Source organism: Athene noctua, chromosome Z, assembly GCF_965140245.1.
Source record: "Athene noctua chromosome Z, bAthNoc1.hap1.1, whole genome shotgun sequence".
Lineage (NCBI taxonomy): Eukaryota > Metazoa > Chordata > Aves > Strigiformes > Strigidae > Athene > Athene noctua.
In genome coordinates, this window is record NC_134077.1 from 14,787,139 (window position 1) to 14,808,795 (window position 21,657).

Here is a 21,657-nt window from a genome sequence, read left to right on the forward strand (position 1 = left end):
GTCATTTGGGTTGCTGGGGTGTACGTCCTCCTCCTACTGGGTCTTTTGAAAGTCTCGAAGCCTTGGTCTACTGGCGCGCTTTTCTCCTCTTGGATCTTTTAAAAGCCTCATGATCTCATCCTTTTGGCGGCTTTTCTTCAAACAGCAGTTACACCTCAGCTCTAGGTGGGGTTTCTGAGACTCGGTTACATTGTTCCAATCCGAATGGCACACTTTACATTTAATTGTTTAACATTTACAGATCATTCAAGTGTACCTACCCGCCTTGCCTAACCTAGCAAATTAGTTACAATAGTTTATTACAGCACCCGCCTTGCTTAATTTAGCAAATTAGTTACAATAGTTTATTATACTGTAGATCCTGTAAACTCTCTTGGTGCAAAAAGGAATTTGAAATGGAAAGAACACTGAATACTCAGTGTTAAAGTCCTCTTCTGCCCTGCCCAGTGGTGATTCGCCTTACCTTGCATCTTCCACTCTGCTGTTCTCACAAACCGTGGATCGTTGTTTTGTCTTGGTATTTGCCCCCGTAACTAGGGAGCAATTTTAAACCCTGTAGCCTGTCTTATACTTTTAGGGGAAAAAAAAAGGAATACCGTCTTTTCCAACCGTGGCTATGGTAGTACTTCTCCCCCCCCCCCCCCCCCCCCCCGGGGAGGCGGCTGCTCCCCAGGGAGCCGTGAGTCCTGTTGAGCCGTGGGTGACACGCAGGCGCCATTCCCGCCTGCCTTCTCTTCCCTCTTGGGTACTTGAGCATCGCTAGCCGGTGGCACCACAGGCCCGCGTGTCGTCGCCGCTCCGCCCGCCCGCAGGCAGTACTTCTGTACCCAAGTGCCTGATGCGCTCTGCGCGCCGCTCATCCAAACCCTCTAAGCTACATCTCCTGTCCCGCGCCGCGCACCAAGCTCCTTCGCCGAGCTGCCGCTGCCCTGCGGTGCCCGGACGCCTCCCGGTCCGCTCGGCAGAGCCGGATTTCGCCGGCCCTGACCCAGGCCCCGCGCCGGGGCCGTTGCGGGGGGAACTACAGCTCCCGGCGTGCCCAGCGGCGCCCCGTGACTACCGCTCCCGGCATGCCCCGCGGGGCCCCTGACGCCGCGATAGGCCGCCGCCGCCGCCCTTCCTTCCGCTTCCCGCCCCCGGCGCCGCCGCGCTTCCTGCCGGCCGGGGTCAGGGGTGGCGCCTTCCTGCGGGGGAGCCGTTCCCGGAGCAGGGCGGCAGGTAACGGTCTCCTGCCGCGGGCCCCAGCGCGGGGCTCGCACCACCGGGCGATGCGGGGTGGTGCCGCGGCCGCCGCCGCGGGGAGCGTGGGTCGGGGCTGGCGCTAGGACGCGGTGTCCCTCAGCTCTGCTGGCTGCTCCGCTCCTGCCACCTCCCCGTCGGTGGTGCGGGGTGAGCGGCGGGCCGTGCCGCGCCGGGGGCGCCCGTCCCGGGGGTGTCTCGCTGGCTGAGGAGCGGCCGTGCCGGGGAGTTTCCCCCCAGGCGGCCGGGGCGAAGACAGGGCAGTGCAGCGGGGGGTGTGCGTGGCCGGCGCAGCTCGTGGTGGGCCGGAGTAGTGGCCGTGCCAATGGTGTGTCGTTCACCTTGGGCCGAGTTGTTTCCTTTCCTATTTTGTCTGGTTTCTGGTGTATTTTCTTCAATGTTTTAAGGCTTTTAGTGTGTCAGAGCTCTGATTTTTTGTTCATTTGTTTTCCTTTTTCCTTTTTGTCCTGCTAGAGAACATTTTCCATCTGGGCTCAAAATTAGTTGCCTGACAACATTTCTGGTGGAGCCACTGAGCAGAATTTATGTGGGGGAGTGGCAGTCTGTTGCATATTATTGTTTAAGAAGTAAGATGAGCGAGGTGTATTCTTTCTTCTATGTACTAAAAAGCTAAATTACCTAACTACTTGAAAATACGTTTTTCTCTAGTTCTCTAAATGGCTTCTTTTGGGTGGAAGAGAAGGATTGGTGAGAAAGTTTCAAAAGCTACTTCTCAGCAATTTGAAGCAGAAGCTGCAGATGACGAGAATCTGGCTGATGACGATGATGCTAACTGGGTGCATGCAACTAAGAGAAGAAAGGAAATTCTCGTAGAAGACTGTGTAAAGAAAAGTAAAGAGCTGAAGGATGAAGGTGCAAACTTGGCTGAAAATAGGAGGTACTAATGTTATCTTACTCTTTTTCACTGAATGAATATATGCTAAATGACATTTTAATCCCTGCTCTAAACACTTGGTAATCTGCTAGCAGCTACATTCACATTTTTCTTATTTGAAAAAGTGATAATTTCTTTCATTCTGCCTTTACTATCCGGTACTAAATAAATTGTTTCATTTGGTGGCGTTGGCAGCTGTGCAATGGAGTCTGCATTCAATTTCATTTTTGTGTGTTCACATAACAAGTGATAGGAGGGAGCTGAGAAACTGACTGGATCTGAAAGTTGAAAGGGAAATAACATGCAGTGAAATAAGCAATTGTAAGTAATGCTTTAGCTACTCTGGTAGCTTTCTCCTCTTCTAAATGTGTCTTTTCTCTCAGTAAGAGTAAGCTTATTTGCATGTGTACAGTGCCTAGGCAAATACTACAAAGCAGCTAATGCAATGTTAATCTGTGTAATGCTTTTAGAAAGTTAGGTTCAGGTAGCTGTTCTGAACATCTTCTGATAGCAGGACTGTCTTGAGAATTTGGCAATTCTGGAAAGATGTTTCAAGTATGGTTCCATTGTCCTATTATGCTTCAAGCACAAAGTACCTTTGGAGTAGAGGAGGGACGGAGGGACTGTAAATTACATACTACCTACATAATTTGTCTAGATCTTCACTGGTGGGGGAAAAAGCAGTTCCAGGAATAGTCCCTTTAAAATCTTCAGAATGCTTAACATCTAAATCTGTATCCTGACTTTACTTGTATGAGCATCTCAGCTTTATTCATTGTCCCAGATCAGAGATAACATTATTTTCCTTGTAGAAGGAGTTTTGTATAAGTCAGCACACACTCCTGTGCTGTTAAACTTTTTGTGTTAAGAAATTTCATCCTAAGAAAGAATGTCCTGGACAACTTAGTTTAGAAGTTTAAAGGAGGCAAGTTGATATATAATAATAAATACACTGTGTGTATGGTCTGGCCTGATTTAAGAAATAATAAATAAATACTAAATGTGTTTGAGAAGAGGCTTGTTTTCAAATACTTAAATACAGTTTTCTCTCTTCACTGTTTACTCAAATGATGACACTATTCAGAGGGGCAGTGATTCACTTCTGTACATCCTTTTGTGTTCCCAAGTTCTGCGATTCCTGAATAAAATTTTGAAGACTTTTAAAGTTGACTTTAAATTTAAACCAAATTAAACAAAATCAGTTTTAAGCATGCTGCCATTGTGTTAACCAACATCTTTAATGCAGTAGCTGCATAAGTCAGTGACATTAATAGCTGAAAACACAGAATACACAAGTCTATTAACAGCTTTGTTTTTAATACTGGAAATAAATCGTACAATGGTCTGCAGAAAGGTAGGTCTATTCTGTCCTTGTCAGGATATAGAGATTGTGTTTTTAAGCTTGAGAAAACAAGTATTTCTAAATATTTTATTCTGCATTTGGTAATCACTAATACTTACTGTACTTAAATATATTAAACAGAGATTGATTTTTATTTTTTTCCAATTTTCCGTTCTACCTTTGCCTTCCTTGTATTTTGCTTTGGTTATATCTCTTTTCTCTATGGATTTTGGTGTTCCTTTTTGATTACTTGTTGCTGTGTTTTATGTAAATTGCAATAAATTTCTTGAACAGCAGCAAATAATGTGTTGTAAATGTGGTCTAGGGCAGGCAGATACAGACTGGTACATTTTTCTGTTGAGCAGGAGGTATTTTTGGTGCTTTTAATATTTTAAGTTGGTCTTAGAGATTGAGTTTTCCTTTATCTGTTAGTTAGAAAGCAATACAAAAGCTTAAAAAGATCCATAAAGATCAACATAAAGGTTTTTTGTGAATGTAGTGAGAACTGTGTCTCGTCAGAAGTGTTTGTAAGAGCTACTGAGAAACACTGAATGGCTTATTACTTGTTTCTCATACCTGTTATAAGAAATTAAAATGCAGTTTATGGGTGGCTTGTCACACTCTTTTCATATTAACACTCATATATCTGAGGCTTAACAGAAGTTCTAACTGGAAATTATCTAAGTTTCCATCAGTTACTCTGGTACACTGTACAGTTTGGTCAATTGTGTTAGTAAATCTGACAGCACCGTAGTAACTTTCAGACATGTTCCTCTTAAAAAAACCAAACAAACCTAAACTCACTTAGATTAGAGGCTAAACTCAGACTGGGAGACATTTGGTACTTAAACAGGTAGAATATTTGGCATACCATTACAGGGAACTTGAGGAAGCAGACTGAAAGAAACGTTTATTCTCTGTGGTGGAAAGTGGTTGCTGTAATTGTGTTTCAGACTTAAATGATCTATTTCTTGAATATACGTTTGTACAACATAAGCAGACTCATATAAATACTTAAGGTAGATTGTTTCCTGAAATATCAAAGAATAATAACAGTTAAAGAAAGATTTGAGTTGGTTTGTGTGGCATTTAGGTAACAGGATGGTATCTTTTCCACTGAAGAAACTCAGAAGAAAACTCAAGACTGAGCATTAGAGTGTAACTAAGGTGATACCTTAGTTGATGTTACTTGTGGAGTGGAGAGAAGGGCATCCTGAAAGGAAACAGGCTTGGGAAGAAACAAGAGGCTAAGTAAAGGGAAGAATAGAAAGTAAATTCTAGTTCGCCTCTTGGGGAAAAGAGACTCTGAGGTAATGTGCATGACAAAATTAATATGATGAAAGGTAAATGTTATAAGTAGATCCAGTATTACTTAGCTAGAATAGTGATTACCACCTTTATGCTTTGTTAGTTCATTAGCTTATTTTTCTGGTAAGGGAAGGCAGTGATGGTGTTAACCCCCACCATGGTTTTGTTAGTCCCCGTGTATGCAGTGTCTCTTGCTGTGGATGAGTAAGATCTGATTGGCTTGTGCTTGTAAAGTGAGTTTCAGTGCTTCTTGGAGGGAAGGAGTAATAATAAATGGACTTATTGGGAGTCAGAATTTGTACAGACTGCTTTCTTTGCCCATTGACAAACTCAGGAATAGCATGGATGAATTGTTTTGGAGGTGACATCCCTTTTATGGGTTTTCAGTTTTTGTGAGAGCTGCTTGAGGAGTATTTGTACCTGCTGTAATGTGCATGCATAATCCTGTTAAGATGAGATTGAAACACACAGAGGAAAAATGGTGCTGAAGAGAACAGTTCTCGATGCATATTTTAGTCTTTTTGTGGGATGGGAAGAAAGATAGGGAGACCACCAGAAATAGAAGTTGAACTAGGTTGATTATCCCAGTGGGTCTGTTATTGCTGGGGACATGGTTTAGGAATTTCTGACATGGAAACTTGATCAATAGGCAGTTTTGAAGTGACTTGTGAATGTGAGTGATCTTGTCACAACAGAAAGAAAAAGCAGCTATGTGGAAGAAGAGTTAACATTTGTGTGCTCTATAGGTGTGTGAGAAGGAGCAATTAAGCATGTACAAGCATATACAGCATTTTTGGAAACAGAATATTGTCTGCTGGTGGAAAGAATGGAGAGTATTCCAGGGGAGAAATTGGTATTGCTTATATGGAATTTACAAAGATGGCAGATTATCCAGGTTGACACACCAGTATGGATGTGCTCCTATACACCGGAAATAAAAATGAAAAAATAAACACAACCAAAAATCAACAAAAAAGCCCCAGCAACCATAATCTGGGTTAAGTTTTTTGTGTTGATACTCCTACACTGTTTTAAATCCAACATAACTGGAAACGATAAAAGTTCATGAGCTCAATCTCGGTATTTTGAATCCAGCAGTTTGCAATTACACTGTATTTTGACTGGTAGGTAGGTGGTCTTTGTGTGTAGACAGAAGTTTAAGAACAGATTAAGACTAAACAGTGAGGTATGTCCTTAAACGTATGGCATGTAGAGCCATGTATGGCAAGAAGAAAAACTTCTGTCAGACAATATCTTCAGTGTAGTTGGGTTGCATATTCATACAGATAGATGGTTTTGCAATCCCACTGTGCTGGTTTCAAATTACGAACATTTTTGTAGCTGACCAGTAGGTGGAGATAGGGTTCTTCTCAGAGTGCCCTGAAGATGTGTGAAAAGATCATCTAAATACTTAATTTTCTTTTGCAAATAGACACTGTTGGGTTTAAATTTTTATTGATTTGCATGTAATTTTTCAATTTTGATTGCACTAAAAAAATCTCTATCTCTAAAGCTGGTACTGGATTGGGAAGATCATGTTTTCAACTGGAACATTCTTATGTTTTGGCTGAGCTCATAGAGATTTATTTATGATTAAATAGTGGTGTTACTGTCACTTGGTGTTGCTTTGTCATTTGGTGTACAAATTAGACTGATTAATAAGGCTTTACTCTTCCTTTTCTTTAGGTTTTGCAGCAACAAATTAAATAAGGACAAAGTACTATGAGCAGACCAGATAATAGGTCAAGAAACTGTTTATTTTTCTAGAGAATTCTTTGAGAATGACTTAATTTAATTTTCTAATCTATTAAAAATTGAACTTCTGTGAAGTGCTACTTATTCCACATTTTAGCACCTGAGACTTTTTCCTCTGATGGTAGTATACCATCATCAATTCAGTATGTGTAGTTTGTGATTCCTTAACTATATAAACTGTAATTGAATTTGTTTTTCTCGCTAGATTTTGTAAGGTGTCAATGTCAGATGAGGAGGCACACTCCTTTAAAAAGTATGTTTACTGTAGTGGTAAGTTAAGTGTTATCAAAAAAATAATATATTTAGCAGATGGAGTAGAAGGGTAATGCCTATGAAAAGCCTTTCTGTCATGTTCTTATAGCATGTATTTGTTCAATCTACCTGTGTCTTTCAAGTCTAGATTATGATAAGCACTTGATTACTAATGAGATACAAAATTGTTAAAGTAATAAAATTGCTTTCAGATTATTTTGATGATGCAACTAATGTGGCAAAGGGCAAAGATCACTGCCATTCAATTTTCAGTTAATAAAACTGGGTTTACTTATATAATATAGTGTTAATAAAAAGGCTTCCCAGATGATCTAACAGTTAGTGTTGGCAGAAGCATTTCAGCATTTTAATAGGCTGAGTTACATTGTGGTGTGGCCTAGGAGAAGTGGGGTATGTTTGAGAGAAGAGGGCTCCAGGAGAGCTGGTTGCATTTTTTTCAAGTTCTCTCCTCCAAGCTCATGAATTATTGTTCTTGATGAGGAGAAAATCAAGAACATGTGATAGGAGTCCTGCATAGATGTACATGGGGCTCCTGACAAAATCCAAACATAAAATGGAAATGTACAAGGTGTGGGAGCAGGGTCATGTGACCCAGGATGACCATAGAGGACCCTGTCTGAGTATGTAGGGATGAGATTAGGAAAGCCAAAGCTCATCTGAAGTTGGATCTGGTGCGAGATGTGAAGGCTAACAAGACTAGCTTCTACAGCTCTATCAACAGCAAAAGGAAGACTGGGGAAAATGTGGGTCTTCTGCTGGATGGGCTAGAAAATCTAGTGACAAAGGATGTAGAACAGGCCAAGGCACATGAGACCAGAGGGAAAGTCTGGAGGAAGGAGGATTTACTCAGGGTGGAAGAGGATTGGTGTTTAGACAAAACTGACATATATAAGATCATGGGACCTCATGGGGGGTGCATTCATGAGAGCTGAGGGAGCTGGTTGATGTAATCACAAAGAGTCTTCAACTGTACTTTAAAGGTTATTAGAACGGGGTGGTTTCTGAAGGCTGCTAGAAAGCAAATCCCACTTCTTATCTTCATGAAGGGTAAGAAGGAGGATTCAGGGACTTATAGGTCCATCAACCTCAAATCTGTCCGTGGGAAGGTGATGAAGGAAATAATTCTGGAAACCATTTTGAAACAGAGGAAGTATAAGAAGGTTATTTGGAATAGCTGGCATTGATTAGCAAAGGGGAAGTCATGCTTGGCCAACCTGATAGGTGATAGATTTACCAGAGAATGGTGTGGGCTTTCCATCCTTGTTGATACTCAGAACACAACTGGACAATAACCTGAGTAACCTGCTTTAGCTGACCCAGCTTTGGGCAGGATGTTTGGATTAGGTGATCTCCAGAGGTTTATTCCAATCTTGGCCATTCTGTAATTATATCCCATTAAAACATTTAGAATACAGAAGGTAGTTCCTCAGACTTGAATTTCACTGTACAGGTTGTTGGTGTGGAACCTTTCTTGGTGGGTGGGAAACTTTCTGTTTCTTCATTTTTCATTTTGTTTCACTAATCCATATATTTTTGTTGGAATGCTTTGGGTACAGAAAGAGATGCAAAAAGTGGCCAGTCTACTCTGCCTTCTTACCATCTCTGTCTGGTAATTGACCTAATTTAAAGCAAAGATGTATTTTAAAAGTTAGAAAATTAGAAGGATTGATTCAGTAGATAATCTGGGATTCTACAAGTTTCTATTTCTGGCTGCTAGAATAAATTCTAAAATTTTGTTAGGCTGCTGGTATATTGAATCAGGAATGTTGACTCTTCTTAAGAGTGATCTGAAAGCTTTACACGGTTGGGTTTTGTCATTAAGTGTAGGGGAGATCACTGGAAAATGTTTATGATAAAACTAGAAGAATATAGTAAGTACTCCTGCAGTTCCTTATAGGCTGAAAATATCAGTCTTGGATACAATTTGCATGCCAGGTATAATTGGCTATTCCATATAGTGCTTACCTCATTCAGAGTGAGTGGCCAATAAAAGTGTTCTCTCCCAAAATAGAAGATTTTAATCTTAGTAGTTACTAGCTTTGATTAGGTTGAGTGTTTTCGAAGGTCAGTCATGCAAAAACGCACAGAAAATACGTAGGTTTATCACTGTAATTAAAATTGTATAGTATGAGTAGGGGCTCGATTAAAATTGTCATGACTTCTAATCAAAATATCTGATCACTTTTAAATCTTTTTCAGTGTTTAGCATTACTGTCTGGTGTGACTGTATATATATATATACACAACTTACTTGCTGTTAGCTTCCTTGAGAATGCTGTACACATGATACGCTCACTGAAATGAGGCTAAGCATGTGTAAACTGTAACTCATGAGTGCAGAACACATGAGCTGAAACAGAAAAGACTGAAGTAGTATGGACTTCCTGCCCCATTTTTTTGGGAAAAGCACATGTTGCAGCTTCTTTCTTATTAGAACATACAGTTTTGTGTTGCAGGCCTCAACCTTTCTACAGAATTAAAAATAAAACCAACCCTGCAGAGTGTTTTACAATGTGTAACATCCTCCCATAAACTGCCACGTGAAGTAACACGTTAATTTTTATTGCTAGCTTTATTGTTTTTCCTCACTGATAAAGTTGTTTCCTGGTGATGCATCTAGTTGTCTTCCCTCATTGAGGAGGAAGTTCTTGCAGAATGTTTGTTCTAAGTAGTTCCTTCTGTTTAAATTGCAATTTATCTTTAATTTAGCTATTTTCCTTTTGTTCAGGAAAACATTATTTTCCAACAACTAGTTATTATTTGGCAAAGCAGGAGTTCAGTTTTGAAACTGTTACTAATTTAGTGCAGATTTTTCTGAGAGTGTGCAAGAAGAATTGTAGATAATTTAAACTGTATGCAGTTTGAATAATTTTGAGGATATTTTTGTTAGAAAAATTGTTACTTGAGGATATTGAATTGTGACATTGTGATGTCCATCAGTATTTGAATGTGTACCTGTTTATGTAGGTACATATTTGTAATGGAAGGAATACTCATGGAGCAACTGTAGACTGTGGAAGCATTTATATATATACACACATATATTTGTATTTTCCTTAAGTAGAAAATGTAATTAATGTGTTATATATAATCCCATATAATTTAGGCACTCTAGTAGAGTCAACCCAGATAGGAATCTATATCTGTTCAAGATGTCTTCACAATGTAAGGAAAATGAGGTTTTGACATGATTCACCTCACTGAAGAGCTTGAATTGCAACTTGGAGGTTCTTGTTGAGCACTGTTACCTCTATAGATACATTACACATGTACCAGGACCGTTTTGTGGTGCTTTTGCCTTACTGAACAGGGTGGCTGTGGACAAACTGGGAGAGTGCTGCCTGGCCACAGCCATGCCAAGAACCGCTCTGTAAGACTGAGAGTAATGCTGCTCAGGTACCAGTGTGTGGGAATGTTCCCTGGCGCTGGAAGTGTGCTAGTGCAGGTACAGCCTGCAAGGCTACTGAATGACTGAAATCTTTGTGTAAATGCTTGAGGTTAGGTACCTAAACTTGGGTGAGATGAGTCGGGCCTAACTGCTAATACCTGAGAGTAATTCGTGTGTTACCTGTCTTTGGATTTAAAGTTTAGAGGGTCTGTTCCTTCTATACATGAAATACAAAATATGTCTGTTTATTTAAAAAAAAAGTTAACTAAATATGTAGAGTATATTACTGCAATTGAAGAAGCATTAAAAAAAATCGGTTCTTAAGTAAAATTTTCATCAGTATACATTAATTTTATTGTATGTAGTAATAGCTATGTAGAGAAGTCATGCCTGACAATTACTTTTCTCTATCCTTCTAACGCACATGAAGTTACTGGAAAATAATGAATACTTGCCTCTGATTTTTACATTTAATTAAAAAAATTAGGGTTTTCTTCTGGGCAGGAATTGATGGTTTCTGAATTTTTATATTGCTGGCTGTTTGTGTTGCTTCTCTTTAATTTTTAGCATTTTTTCCAAACAGCTTTTGTTTATAACTGAATAAAATAAATTTGCATCTAATCCCTGAATAACTCTGTGGTACTACTTAAGAACCTATAAGGAACTATATAACATAATGTGCATTAAATGAATAATTAAACTATAAATATATTTTTATTTTAATTTTTGTTACAATATTTTACATTTAATTTTTATCACTCATTATCATAGCTGTGCTTGAAAAATTAATTAACAATATGTGCAAGCAGATTTCTAGCCTTGTAAATTCTACACAAGTAGAACTAATTACTCTTTTTACCGTTTTTACTTTATTCTTTTGACAGTCTGTGATTTTTTTTCTTGTGTGTGTGTGCCATGCAGCCTTTGAGACATTTTCCCTCAGCAATGATTAAAAACCTTTTACTGCATATGAGGGATAATAAGTGTATACAGCAGAGTGCACCTGGTGCATTTTCATTTCCTCTAAGTGTTGTGTTGAGATGAAGTGCTCCACTGTGAGTTTCTCTCTCCAAGGTGGCTTGCTTTCAGAGTTGATCTCTGAAACTGTCTTCATTCCTTTTTTCTTGCTGTGTATTGCCGTTACAAACTCTGAGACAGGGGCCATCTTTTAAACTAGTAGACACAGTGACAGCAAAATGAGCACTAATGCCATCCTGCAGAAAACAGCTTCTGCTAGCAGGTCTGTGCTGGTAGATGGCAGCTAGAGATTCATGTAAATACATAAATGAGAAAGTCTATCTGGCAAGTTAAATAATATGTTTCTGAGTTGAGCTAAGAAGTTTTCCCCATATAACTTCAGTTGGATATTCTAATAATGCAGCTTTTAAAATTAGAGAATTCTATTATTTCTATAAATAGTATAATACAACTTTAAAAAAATCTAGTAATTTACATTAATAATTAAGCAATTTTTTACAGAGAAGTACAGCCTGGGGCCTTTTTCACATCCTTTGCTTGACAGAGACTGACAAGAGTTGCTCTGTTGAAGTACTGTTGTCACAGTGTCCAGGATTTCCTGTATTGATAACATCATGTATTGTGACATGCATACTGTAAAATATGATTGTATTTAATGTTTTAAAATTACAGCTTTGTGGTTTTGTTTTGTTGTCCAGATCTACTGTTAAATACACCTTATTTCTTTTATTTGACTAATAAAACACTTGTATTCAGAAATTATTTTTTCCTAAGACTACTTCTCTTCATAGGGAAAAAAATGAAGCGGTTTCCTAATGTAATACCTTTGTGCAGTTGCTCTTAAACAAAGACTAGTTACTGTTTCTGACAAAGATAGTATTCCCTTCCACCCCCTTTGTTTTAACTGTCTGTGTTTCATGGAAATTGGTTTTGAAGCAGTAATTCAGTATCTCTTGCATGATCTTTGTTGAACATGATGTGTACCTGTTGTCCTTATCTTCTAAAATTAATGTACTGAATTTAAGGGTCATAATTTCCCATCAGGATTTGTTTCAGGAGTGTTCTAAAGAAGTAGGATATGACAGTGTGTTTTGTTACACAAATGATATATGTCAAACTTGTTTTCTAGTTCTCTAAATGGTGTCCTCCACGTGTTATGGCATATCATGAGCGTATCCTTAAGCTGGAAAAGATGCTTGGTAGTAAAGGCTCAGAATAAAAACTTTTGAAGGGTTAGTCTGGGTAGCAGGTGGGAAAAATCAAGGGTGATACATTGTCTTTTTTTCTTTGTGGAAATATTCCATGTTACAGGATTGCTAATTATGTTAAGAGTTGACTTCACAACATAATGTATTACCACAAGAAAAATTACTTGTAAGGATCTTGTACACTAACAAGACACACATTTGATGTGGTCATCAAATTAATAAAAATTGAATTTACTGTGGATCTTGATTTCTCTCTACTGCTCTTTGTCTTATTCATTTATTTACAGGGGAGTTAACTAGTCATTTTGTAGACAATTATTGAATTATATTGGGTCTGAGGTAATTGAAAACAAGGGCTAGTATACCTACCTAGCTTTGGCTGTTTACAGGTAAATGCCTATTCAAAGGTTGCAGTTCCATCACTGATTAAGACAATTTTAGTCAAGGTCATTGTGACCCATTTCTCCTGTTGTCTCCTTTCAACCCCTTTGCAGTGGTCCCATTTTTTTGTTTTACCCTGGGGTGAGACAACTTGGAGTATGGTTTGTCACTGGACTGGACAAGATGCCTAGCTGGAAAATAGCCTCTTTCTGGTTTCTGATCTGGTTCACAAATGCTTTTGCCAAAATAGGAGAAAGAAGCAGGTATTAGAATAAGTGGCCAAACAGCAAGGGAAATGGAGACAAGTTCTTTCACTTATGTGGTATTGTTGTGTAGTTGTTGCTCATGTGTTCTTGTTACTATATTGCATCTGTAATTTGAAATGGGTGCCTGTGATTATAATTTCAATCACAGGCCAGACATTTCAGTTTTTACAGTTATCATACATTCGTCTCCTTCAGAATGAGTCTAATTCTTCTTTCACTTTATCACTGGACCTCAAACAAATTACTCTTACTTAATTCTTACGGGACTGTGCCAATGTATTACATGCAGAGCAGTCATTTTGTCTAATCATAGCAGTACATAACTGATGTACACTTTTTTACAGCAGGTAAGTGCAGAGAGTCATAACAGGATAAAATTAACAACATATGTTGCCAAGTACTTACAGTAAATCATGTAACATATATGAAATAGATGATAGACATTTTACATTTTTTGACAGTCATTTGGGTGACCAGTACATCCATACAAATCTCAAGAAAAGAATCATGGTTTTTATGATATCATGCTTGATTTTCTAATACAGTGTTTAAATACCATAAGTGAAATGTTTTAGACAAAGAATCACAGAACGGTTTGCGTTGGAAGGGACCTTAAAGATCACCTAGTTCCAACCCCCCTGCCATGGGCAGGGACACCTTCCACTAGCCCAGGTTGCTCAAAGCCCCGTCCAGCCTGGCCTGGAACACTGCCAGGGAGGGACAATCCACAACTTCTTTGGGAAACCTGTTCCAGTGTCTCACCACACTCACAGTAAAGAATTTCTTCCTTACATCTTATCTAAATCTACCCTCTTTCACTTTAAAACCATTACCCCTCATCCTATCCCTACACCCCCTGATAAAGAGTCCCTCCCCATCTTTCCTGTAGCCCCTTTAAGTACTGGAAGGGCACCATAAGGTTTCCCCAGAGTCTTCTCTTCTCCAGGCTGAACAACCCCAACTCTCTCAGCCTGTCCTCACAGAGGAGGTGCTCCAGCCCCTTGATCATCTTTGTGGCCTCCTCTTGACTTGCTTAAGTGTGTCCCCCTTATGTTGGGGGCCCCAGAGCTGGGCACAGTACTCCAGGTGAGGTCTCATGAGAGTGGAGTAGAGAGGGGGGAATCATGTCTGGTGGCTGCACTTCTCTTGATGAAGCCCAGGATACAGTTGGCCTTCTGGCCTGTGAGTACACATTGCTGGCTCCTGTTTAGCTTCTCATCAACCAACATCTCACATCCTGCTCTGCAGGGCTGCTCTCAATCCACTTGTCACCTAGCCTGTATTTGTGCTTGGGGCTGCCCCAGTCCATGTGCAGGACCTTGCACTTGTGGTTGTCGGACTTCATGAGGTTGGCACAGGTCCACCTCTCCAGCCTGTCCAGGTCCCTCTGGGTACACATCCCTTCCCTCCAGCTCATTGACCACACCACACAGCTTGCTATCTCCAGCAAACTTGCTGAGGGTGCACTCGATCCCACTGTCCATGTCACCAACAAGGATGGTAAACAGCACGGTCCCAACACCAGCCCCTGAGGAACACCACTCACCATTGGTCTCCACCTGGACATCAAGCCATTGACTGCACCTGTTTGAGTGCAGCCATCCAGCCAGTTCCTTATCCACGAAGTGACCCATCTGTTAAATCTGTGTCTCTGAATTTATACACAAGGATGTCATGTGGGACATTGTCAGATGCTTTACACAAGTCCATGTGGATGATGTCAGATGCTCTTCCCTTATCCACCAATGCTGCAACCCTGTTGAAGGCCACTAATTTTTCAGGCATGATTTGCCCTTAGTGAAGCCATGTTGGCTGTCACCAATCACCTCCTTATTTTCCATATGCCCTCACATAGTTTCCAGGGGGATCAGCTCCATGATCTTGCCCCTCACAGAGGTGAGACTGACTAGCATGTAGTTCCCTGGGTGTTCTTTTTACCCTTTTTAAAAAATGGGTGTTTTATTTCCCCTTTTTGCATCAGTGGGAACTTCACCAGACTGCCACAACTTCTCAAATATGATGGATAGTGGCTTAGACACTTCATCTGCCAGTTCCCTCAGGATCCTCTGATGCATCTCATCATGTCCCATGGACTTGTGCACCTTCACGTTCCTTAGGTGTCTCAAACTTGCAGTCTCTTCTCCTGCAGTGGGCAGTTCTTCATTCTCCCAGTTCCTCCTTTGCATTCTACATCTTGGGTGGGTGGCTGGAGCCCTTGCCTGTTAAGACTGAGGCAAAGAAGTCACTGAGTACCTCAGCCTTTTCCATGTCTTGGGGAACCAGGTCTCCTGTTCCCTTCCAGAGAGGGCCCTCATTTTCCCTAGTCTTCCTTTTATTACTAGTGTATCTGTAAAAGCTTTTCTTGTTGCCTTTGATGTCCCTGCTAGATTAGTTCTATCAGGGCTTTGGCCTTCCTAACCTGATCCCTGGCTGCTTGCACAGTTTTTCTGTATTCCTCCCAGGCTATCTGTCCTTGCTTCCACCCTCTGTAGGCTTCCTCTTTGTGTCTCAGTTTGTCCAGAAGCTCCTTGCTCATCCATGCAGAGCTCCTGGCATTTCTGCCTGACTTTTTGTCAGGATGCATCACTCCTGATCTTGGAGGAGGTGATCCTTAAATATCAACCACCTTTCATGGGCTGCTCTTCCCTCCAGGGCTTTACCCCATGCTACTCTGTCGAGCAGATCCCTCAAGAGGGCAAAGTCTGCTCTCCTGGAGTCCGGGGTAGCAAGCTCACTGTGCTCTCTCCTCACTGCCCAAAGGAACTTGAACTCCACCATTTTACAGTCACTGCAGCCAAGGCTGCACTTGAGCTTCACACTCCCCACCAGCCCCTCCTTATTGATGAGAACAAGGTCCAGCATAGCACTTCTCACTGGCTCCTGTGTCACGTGGAGAAGGAAGCTAATGCATTCCAGGAACCTCCTGGATTGCTTATGTTCTGCTGAACCATAACTTTCTGCTTTGGGATGGTGCCTGGTTCACTAATACCATATATATTCACAGAGATAATGCATCTCTCCCCTCTTTCTTACTTCCTGAAGAACAATTATAGAAATTATATTTTCATGAAGAACTGAAGTTGACTATTTTTAACCAATTCAAACTGGTAGTTTTTACAGGCTGCCATTGTTACTGTGTATTGGATGTGTTTTCCTGCTGGTTTCTGGAGTTGTACTGGCTCTAGCGACTAAATGGCAAGTCTTAAAAAACCTTGTTTGTTTTATCTTTGACCTGTCAGCTGGTAATAGAAATCTAATGTAGTAGACTATGACTTAAGCTTTCTGTCTTCTGCAAAAATTAAGAAATGACAGTTAAGACAAAATGCAGTTCAAAGTTGTAGATTTTTTTCAGGCTGGGTTCTTTGGAGAAGCGATGTTGGCAATGAATAATGGCTTGTATTCAGCTGGCTCCACAATCCTATTTTACTGTTAAAAATGGAAAACACCTGTTAAATAAGTTAAATAGCATAAACTTACTGACAGGAGTTCTGCAGCCTAGACTTCTCTGTAGGAAGTTGTATTTGGCTGGAAGCTTTAATACAATCTTTCCTTTTCCTGGCAATTGGCTCTTGTGGTGATAAATTCACCCTCAGTGGATTTGGATGTTGACGTAGATGTTTTTAATTATCTAGTCTGTCAGTGAAACTCTTCTGTTTGTCAGAGGCTGACTTTCCCTGATATTGCTCACTGATAACTTATTTTCCTGGACATTTTTTAAAGTATTGTGTGTTCTAAAAGAGAATTGTAGTTCAGTGAAGTATTTCAACTTTCAGTCTTCAAAGACCATTTCTGATCTGAATTTGATTAATATATACTGAGACTTCAAAAAGGACTTAAATAGGGGCTTAATAAAGCAAACATTTGTATAAAGCATTCTGGAGTGTAGGATCACATGTTGAGATTGAAATTAAAATTTTTAGTATAGTAGATAAGTTTTAATTTAGTCAGTCCTTGCTAGACCATCTTTTACTGCCAAATCGAAAAATCTGTTTGTAGAGCTCTCAGTATGAAGGTGGTAGGAAGCTATTTGCTAAAGATGCCATTTTTTTTTGTGAGGCATTCAGTTTCCTGACCATCACAACATTCGTCTTGTTTAGTGAAGTATGAGCTGTGAACTTCTCCAACATCCAAACGTATACCTGAGATGTAAAGACACGAAACTGGTACAATGTAGCAGTGTTAACTGCTGCCTAAATAAAGCTCTCTGTATTTTGTGCAGCCAAATGGAGAATTACACTGGGGAGCTGCTTGATGTTTTAAACCAAACTAATATTTGGACAGTTCATCACCTCAATTAGACTTTGGATTTGTTTTAAGAAGCAAAAGCTTTTATAATGGTGCAGAGCAGGGCAAGAAAGTAACTGAGGTGAGGTAGTACAGAATGACTTTTGAGGACTCATTTCAAGCAACCCTGCAACTTTAAGACATTTGTATTTGCCTTTCAAAAATGTGGCAGAATTCCAGTACTTCTGTATTGTGGGTGGAATTGAATGAATGAGGTTTCAGAAATTATTTATTTTAGTAGCTGATTTCTTTTGTGGAATTCAAAGTGAGAAAGGAATTCCAAACAACACTGAAAAAAATTTTACAAGTATTGTGGGCATACAGAATAAAAGAAATGAGTACTAAAATTAGAATTGTAAATATTAAAATGCCATAACTAATTTACGGAATAAATTGCTGTCAAAAAAACTAAGGGAGTTTTATGTTAACTACTAGTATAAACAACTATTACATGGAACATTGCATATCTATGGGAAAAAATCTTTAATGTGACTTTTTTTCCCTGGTAATTTATAGTTTTTGAATATATTTTAACTGATTATGAGGGTGCCCAAGTTACTTAGTTTTGGTCATCATATTTTGGTAACAAATTGAGAGAAATTTAAAATATTGAACACTGGAAAAAAAACCATCAAGGTGAGTGTATTTCTCAGTCAAAGAAAATTCATTGATGCTCCTAGAGTTTGTGGATGATAGGTTTTGTTAAGTCCAGGAAAAGGATTTGTAGACAGATAAGGCTTTTTCGAGTCAGACTTAATTATGTTTATCTAATCAGTGGGATCAACTTAATGTTTAAAGAATGAAGGCAGTAAGGAATATACATTAAAGAGCATATTTTTATATTTAATTGAGACACGGATCCTTTCTTCAGATGCAACACTGAAGCAATAAAGCTTTGATTGCTTCCTTTTTTTTTTCTCCATAAGAAGAGATCTTCCAGTTCACAGGGGCATTACAGCTATGTGCATTATTGCAACAAACAAGTATCTGTTGTCCTGTTTACATTTCTGAAAGTGTGTTGTAAATCTGTGGGTGGTTTAATGGAAATGGAGTCCTTCCAGAGCTCAGAATATTCTTTGTAGATGTTCCCTGATAGGTAGAGCATAGCATTTGAGTTATAAAATGAAAGGAGAATTTAATTTTAGAAGTTAAGTTTCAGAAGCATAGGATACTGTGGACTAAATGGCTTAAAGTATTCCTATCCAGTAATTAATGTAGGTAAAAAAAATTATTAATCTTCTGTTGAATCTTTAATGTTTCATTTTGCATCTCATGCTGTACTATGTGAAGAATTGAAGATCGTTAAAACAGTTCTTGCTGTTAATCTCTTTTGATAGGCACTATTATGTGTGTGCAAAATTACACTGCCAACAAAAATCATCAGTCTAAATCTATTGGTTCTTGTAAGGTTGCTTATCAGTAGACATGTAACAGCATTGTAACTGACTAACCAGCTGTGTCATGGAAATTGGAACACAAACTTTCCTCATCTGTCCCTTTACAGAACATTTTTGCCTACTGAGGCTTGCCAGTCCTTGTCTCTGCCATGCTGGCAGTGAGAGTTCCCACTCTTCTTGCCACTTTCATGTGTATGATTTGCATGTATGATGCATCTTGGGATGTAGAAGTGTCTGATACATTCCTTTAGTTCTGGATGGTGACATCCAGTCTCTGTACAGCCTGTATATGTGTATTTTATGTCCTTGTAGATAGATTGTGCTGTTTATTACACATTTATATTTCACTTATTTCAGGGCACTTCATGTTTTTTGCTGACTAGTATTTGCATTGGTACTTTATAGTTAGTTTACATCAGTACTTTCTAATAACTTCAGCTATCTGGGGAGGTTTATAGGGTACCTGTCAACTTATTGGTACTTTTGTGAAAAAATAAATTAAAATTGCCCTTTAAGTCTTAAAATGCCATAGAGAATTACATGTTTTCTATAGTCACATCCCAGACAGGAAGCCCGGAGTATTGTAAGGGTTCTGTGATCCCCTCGGGCTAAATTAAGGTGAAACAACACCAAATGACTGGTTAAAATGTTTTACTTGTGTTAGAGAACAATTTAAACTTGGAACACGATAATAAGCAAAGTGGCCGCTTATAAATCTGTAAGAAAGAAAAGGAAAGAAAGGAAAGAGAATCAAAGAAATCTGGATCACCACCCCTGGATCCAGCCTTATCTCAGGTCCGGTAATCTTGGATGGTGGGTGCACACGGATCTAGCTTCAATGGTGGGTGCACACAGAGCAAAGTTTCTGTTGCCTTTTTAAGTTTATTTTATTAGCTGCTTAGCATAGTAGACGAGGAGGGGCAGATATTCCACAAATTCATTTCCATGAGAGACAAGGTAAAAGGTGGAACATGAGTTGAGTCAGTGGTAGTTTCCCAGCTTTGTTTTTTCCTCTGTTCCCAGAGATCTTATTGGTCATCCCAGAGGTGATCACCTGTCATCAGGTCTTGTGACCACTTCAGTGGTGAAGGTGCGAAGTCATTAGCAAGGCAAGCATGGTGTCTGACTTGCACAATAGAGCCACAAAGTATTGGGCTTAGTGATACTTGTGCTTGAGGGGAAACACCTGGTTTAGTCCATGTCTCCCCCTCTGAGGTTTATTTAAGGAGTTTGGAATGCAACTGCAAGGGAGTGGGGGGGAGTGTATCCTTCGATATACTCCCACTTCCTTGGGTGGCATTCCTCAGACTAATCCAAAGGTCACGGCTTTTCCTTGAGGTTTTCTGTGTCAATGAGTGAGGCATTACTTCCTTCAGTTCCTTACACCTCTGTCTTTATTTCCTCTTCATTTTTGTATGTAAGGTCTGTCACTATTACTCTGTGATGTTTACCTCAGCATGTAGAGAGGCCAGAAGTAATGGAAAGACGGTGAAGGGGAATTACATTTAGTACAGATAACAAGAGTATGTCAACTAGCTGAAATGGAACTGCTGAGAATAGAGTGTGAGTGGACTGTTGCTTTTTGTGTATCATCTCTCCCAAAGTGTTTTGCCCTGTTAATACCCTGCCCTTGAGCATCTTATTTTGGCAATGTCATTTTGAGAAGGATAGAGAAACACTAGTATGTAAATCCCAGAAACTTTTTTTGGTGCTGTTTACAGCTTTTCACTTCTAGTTTCTATGACTGATTTCTGAGAATTGCTGGGATCATAACATGAGCTAAGAGAGACAGAATGGTCAGCCATCTGTGGACAAATAATAAAAAGGTTAAAGGATTAAATGACTACCCATCTGAGAAGAAAACAGATGGTACCTATCATTGTAGGTCTACTACTGTGTTTCTAAAGGCTATCTGAACAAATAATTCTTAAGACCGGAATGCAACCTCAAAACTGCTTCAAATGCAGCATAACAGTTTTTCTTCTACATTTTTCTTTCTGCTTTTAGAGGAACTAGTGTTGAAACTATTTTGACGAACTAAACCTTTGTATTTAAAACTTCATTTCAGCAGTAAAAATACATTACTTCTCTGTGAATACTTAAAATATTATAACTATTGATATATCTGATACTTGATTTACATTAATTTGTAGCTTTTGTTTAGGATACTAAAATAGTGGATTGATTTCACTGAAACTATACAGTTACTTCTCATTTGACACTTACAGTGTTATGATGGTCTGTTCTTACTGCTTAAATAATGAAATGGCCTGTTCAGGGATAATAAAACTTTTATTCCTGTTCTTGATTTGAAATTCCATGTGTAAACCTCAGTTCTGCTCCTATTTGTCACTGTTTATTTTGGCTTCCTACAGAGCTCTCACTGATAAAATGACAGTCAATACCTAATTTTCATTATGTTATATTACAAGGCTGGGATTTAACAAAGTACTCCACATATTTATAGATGGTTTCAAAGCATCTTTTGGACCCTGTAGAGAGTTTCTTAGATTTTTCTTTTTACCAGTCATCATCTTACCTGACACTAATGCTGAACATGAAGGCATTTGAAAATGAAATATGTTTTTTAGTGACATAATTAATATTTGTTCTTTTTAATGGTCTTAAATGAACACAGTAGTTGTACAACATACTAAGTGTTCTCTTGTGTGAGAATATTTCGCTGGGGTGTGGAAGGTCTTGACAATTTCTGTTATTAAGCACTCTAATCTGATTTACAGTATATGTGAATATAATTTATTTCCTTTGTATCAACAGCTCTGTTGTTAGCACTGCCTTTTGTTAGCACTCTGTTGTTAGCACACAAATAGAAGAATGATTGTTTTGCTATGTGTTTAAGACAAACAAGTATGTTATATAACTTGCAACTATAGATACTGGAGAAATACAGGTAAAAGATTTGCCTGTCTGTAAAGAAGTTCT

General features: G+C 39.3%; 1 protein-coding gene across 1 annotated transcript in view; it reads left to right on the forward strand.

The window, feature by feature from the left end:
• Positions 1 to 1,128: 1,128 nt before the first annotated feature.
• The window catches only part of TTC33 (tetratricopeptide repeat domain 33), a 54,507-nt gene continuing 33,978 nt past the window's right edge, over positions 1,129 to 21,657 (forward strand). Inside the window, exons 1-2 of the mRNA XM_074932763.1 lie at positions 1,129 to 1,218; positions 1,909 to 2,137. Coding sequence (XP_074788864.1) covers positions 1,917 to 2,137 — 221 coding nt within the window. The 5' untranslated portion in view covers positions 1,129 to 1,218; positions 1,909 to 1,916. The remainder of the gene's footprint in view (positions 1,219 to 1,908; positions 2,138 to 21,657) is intronic.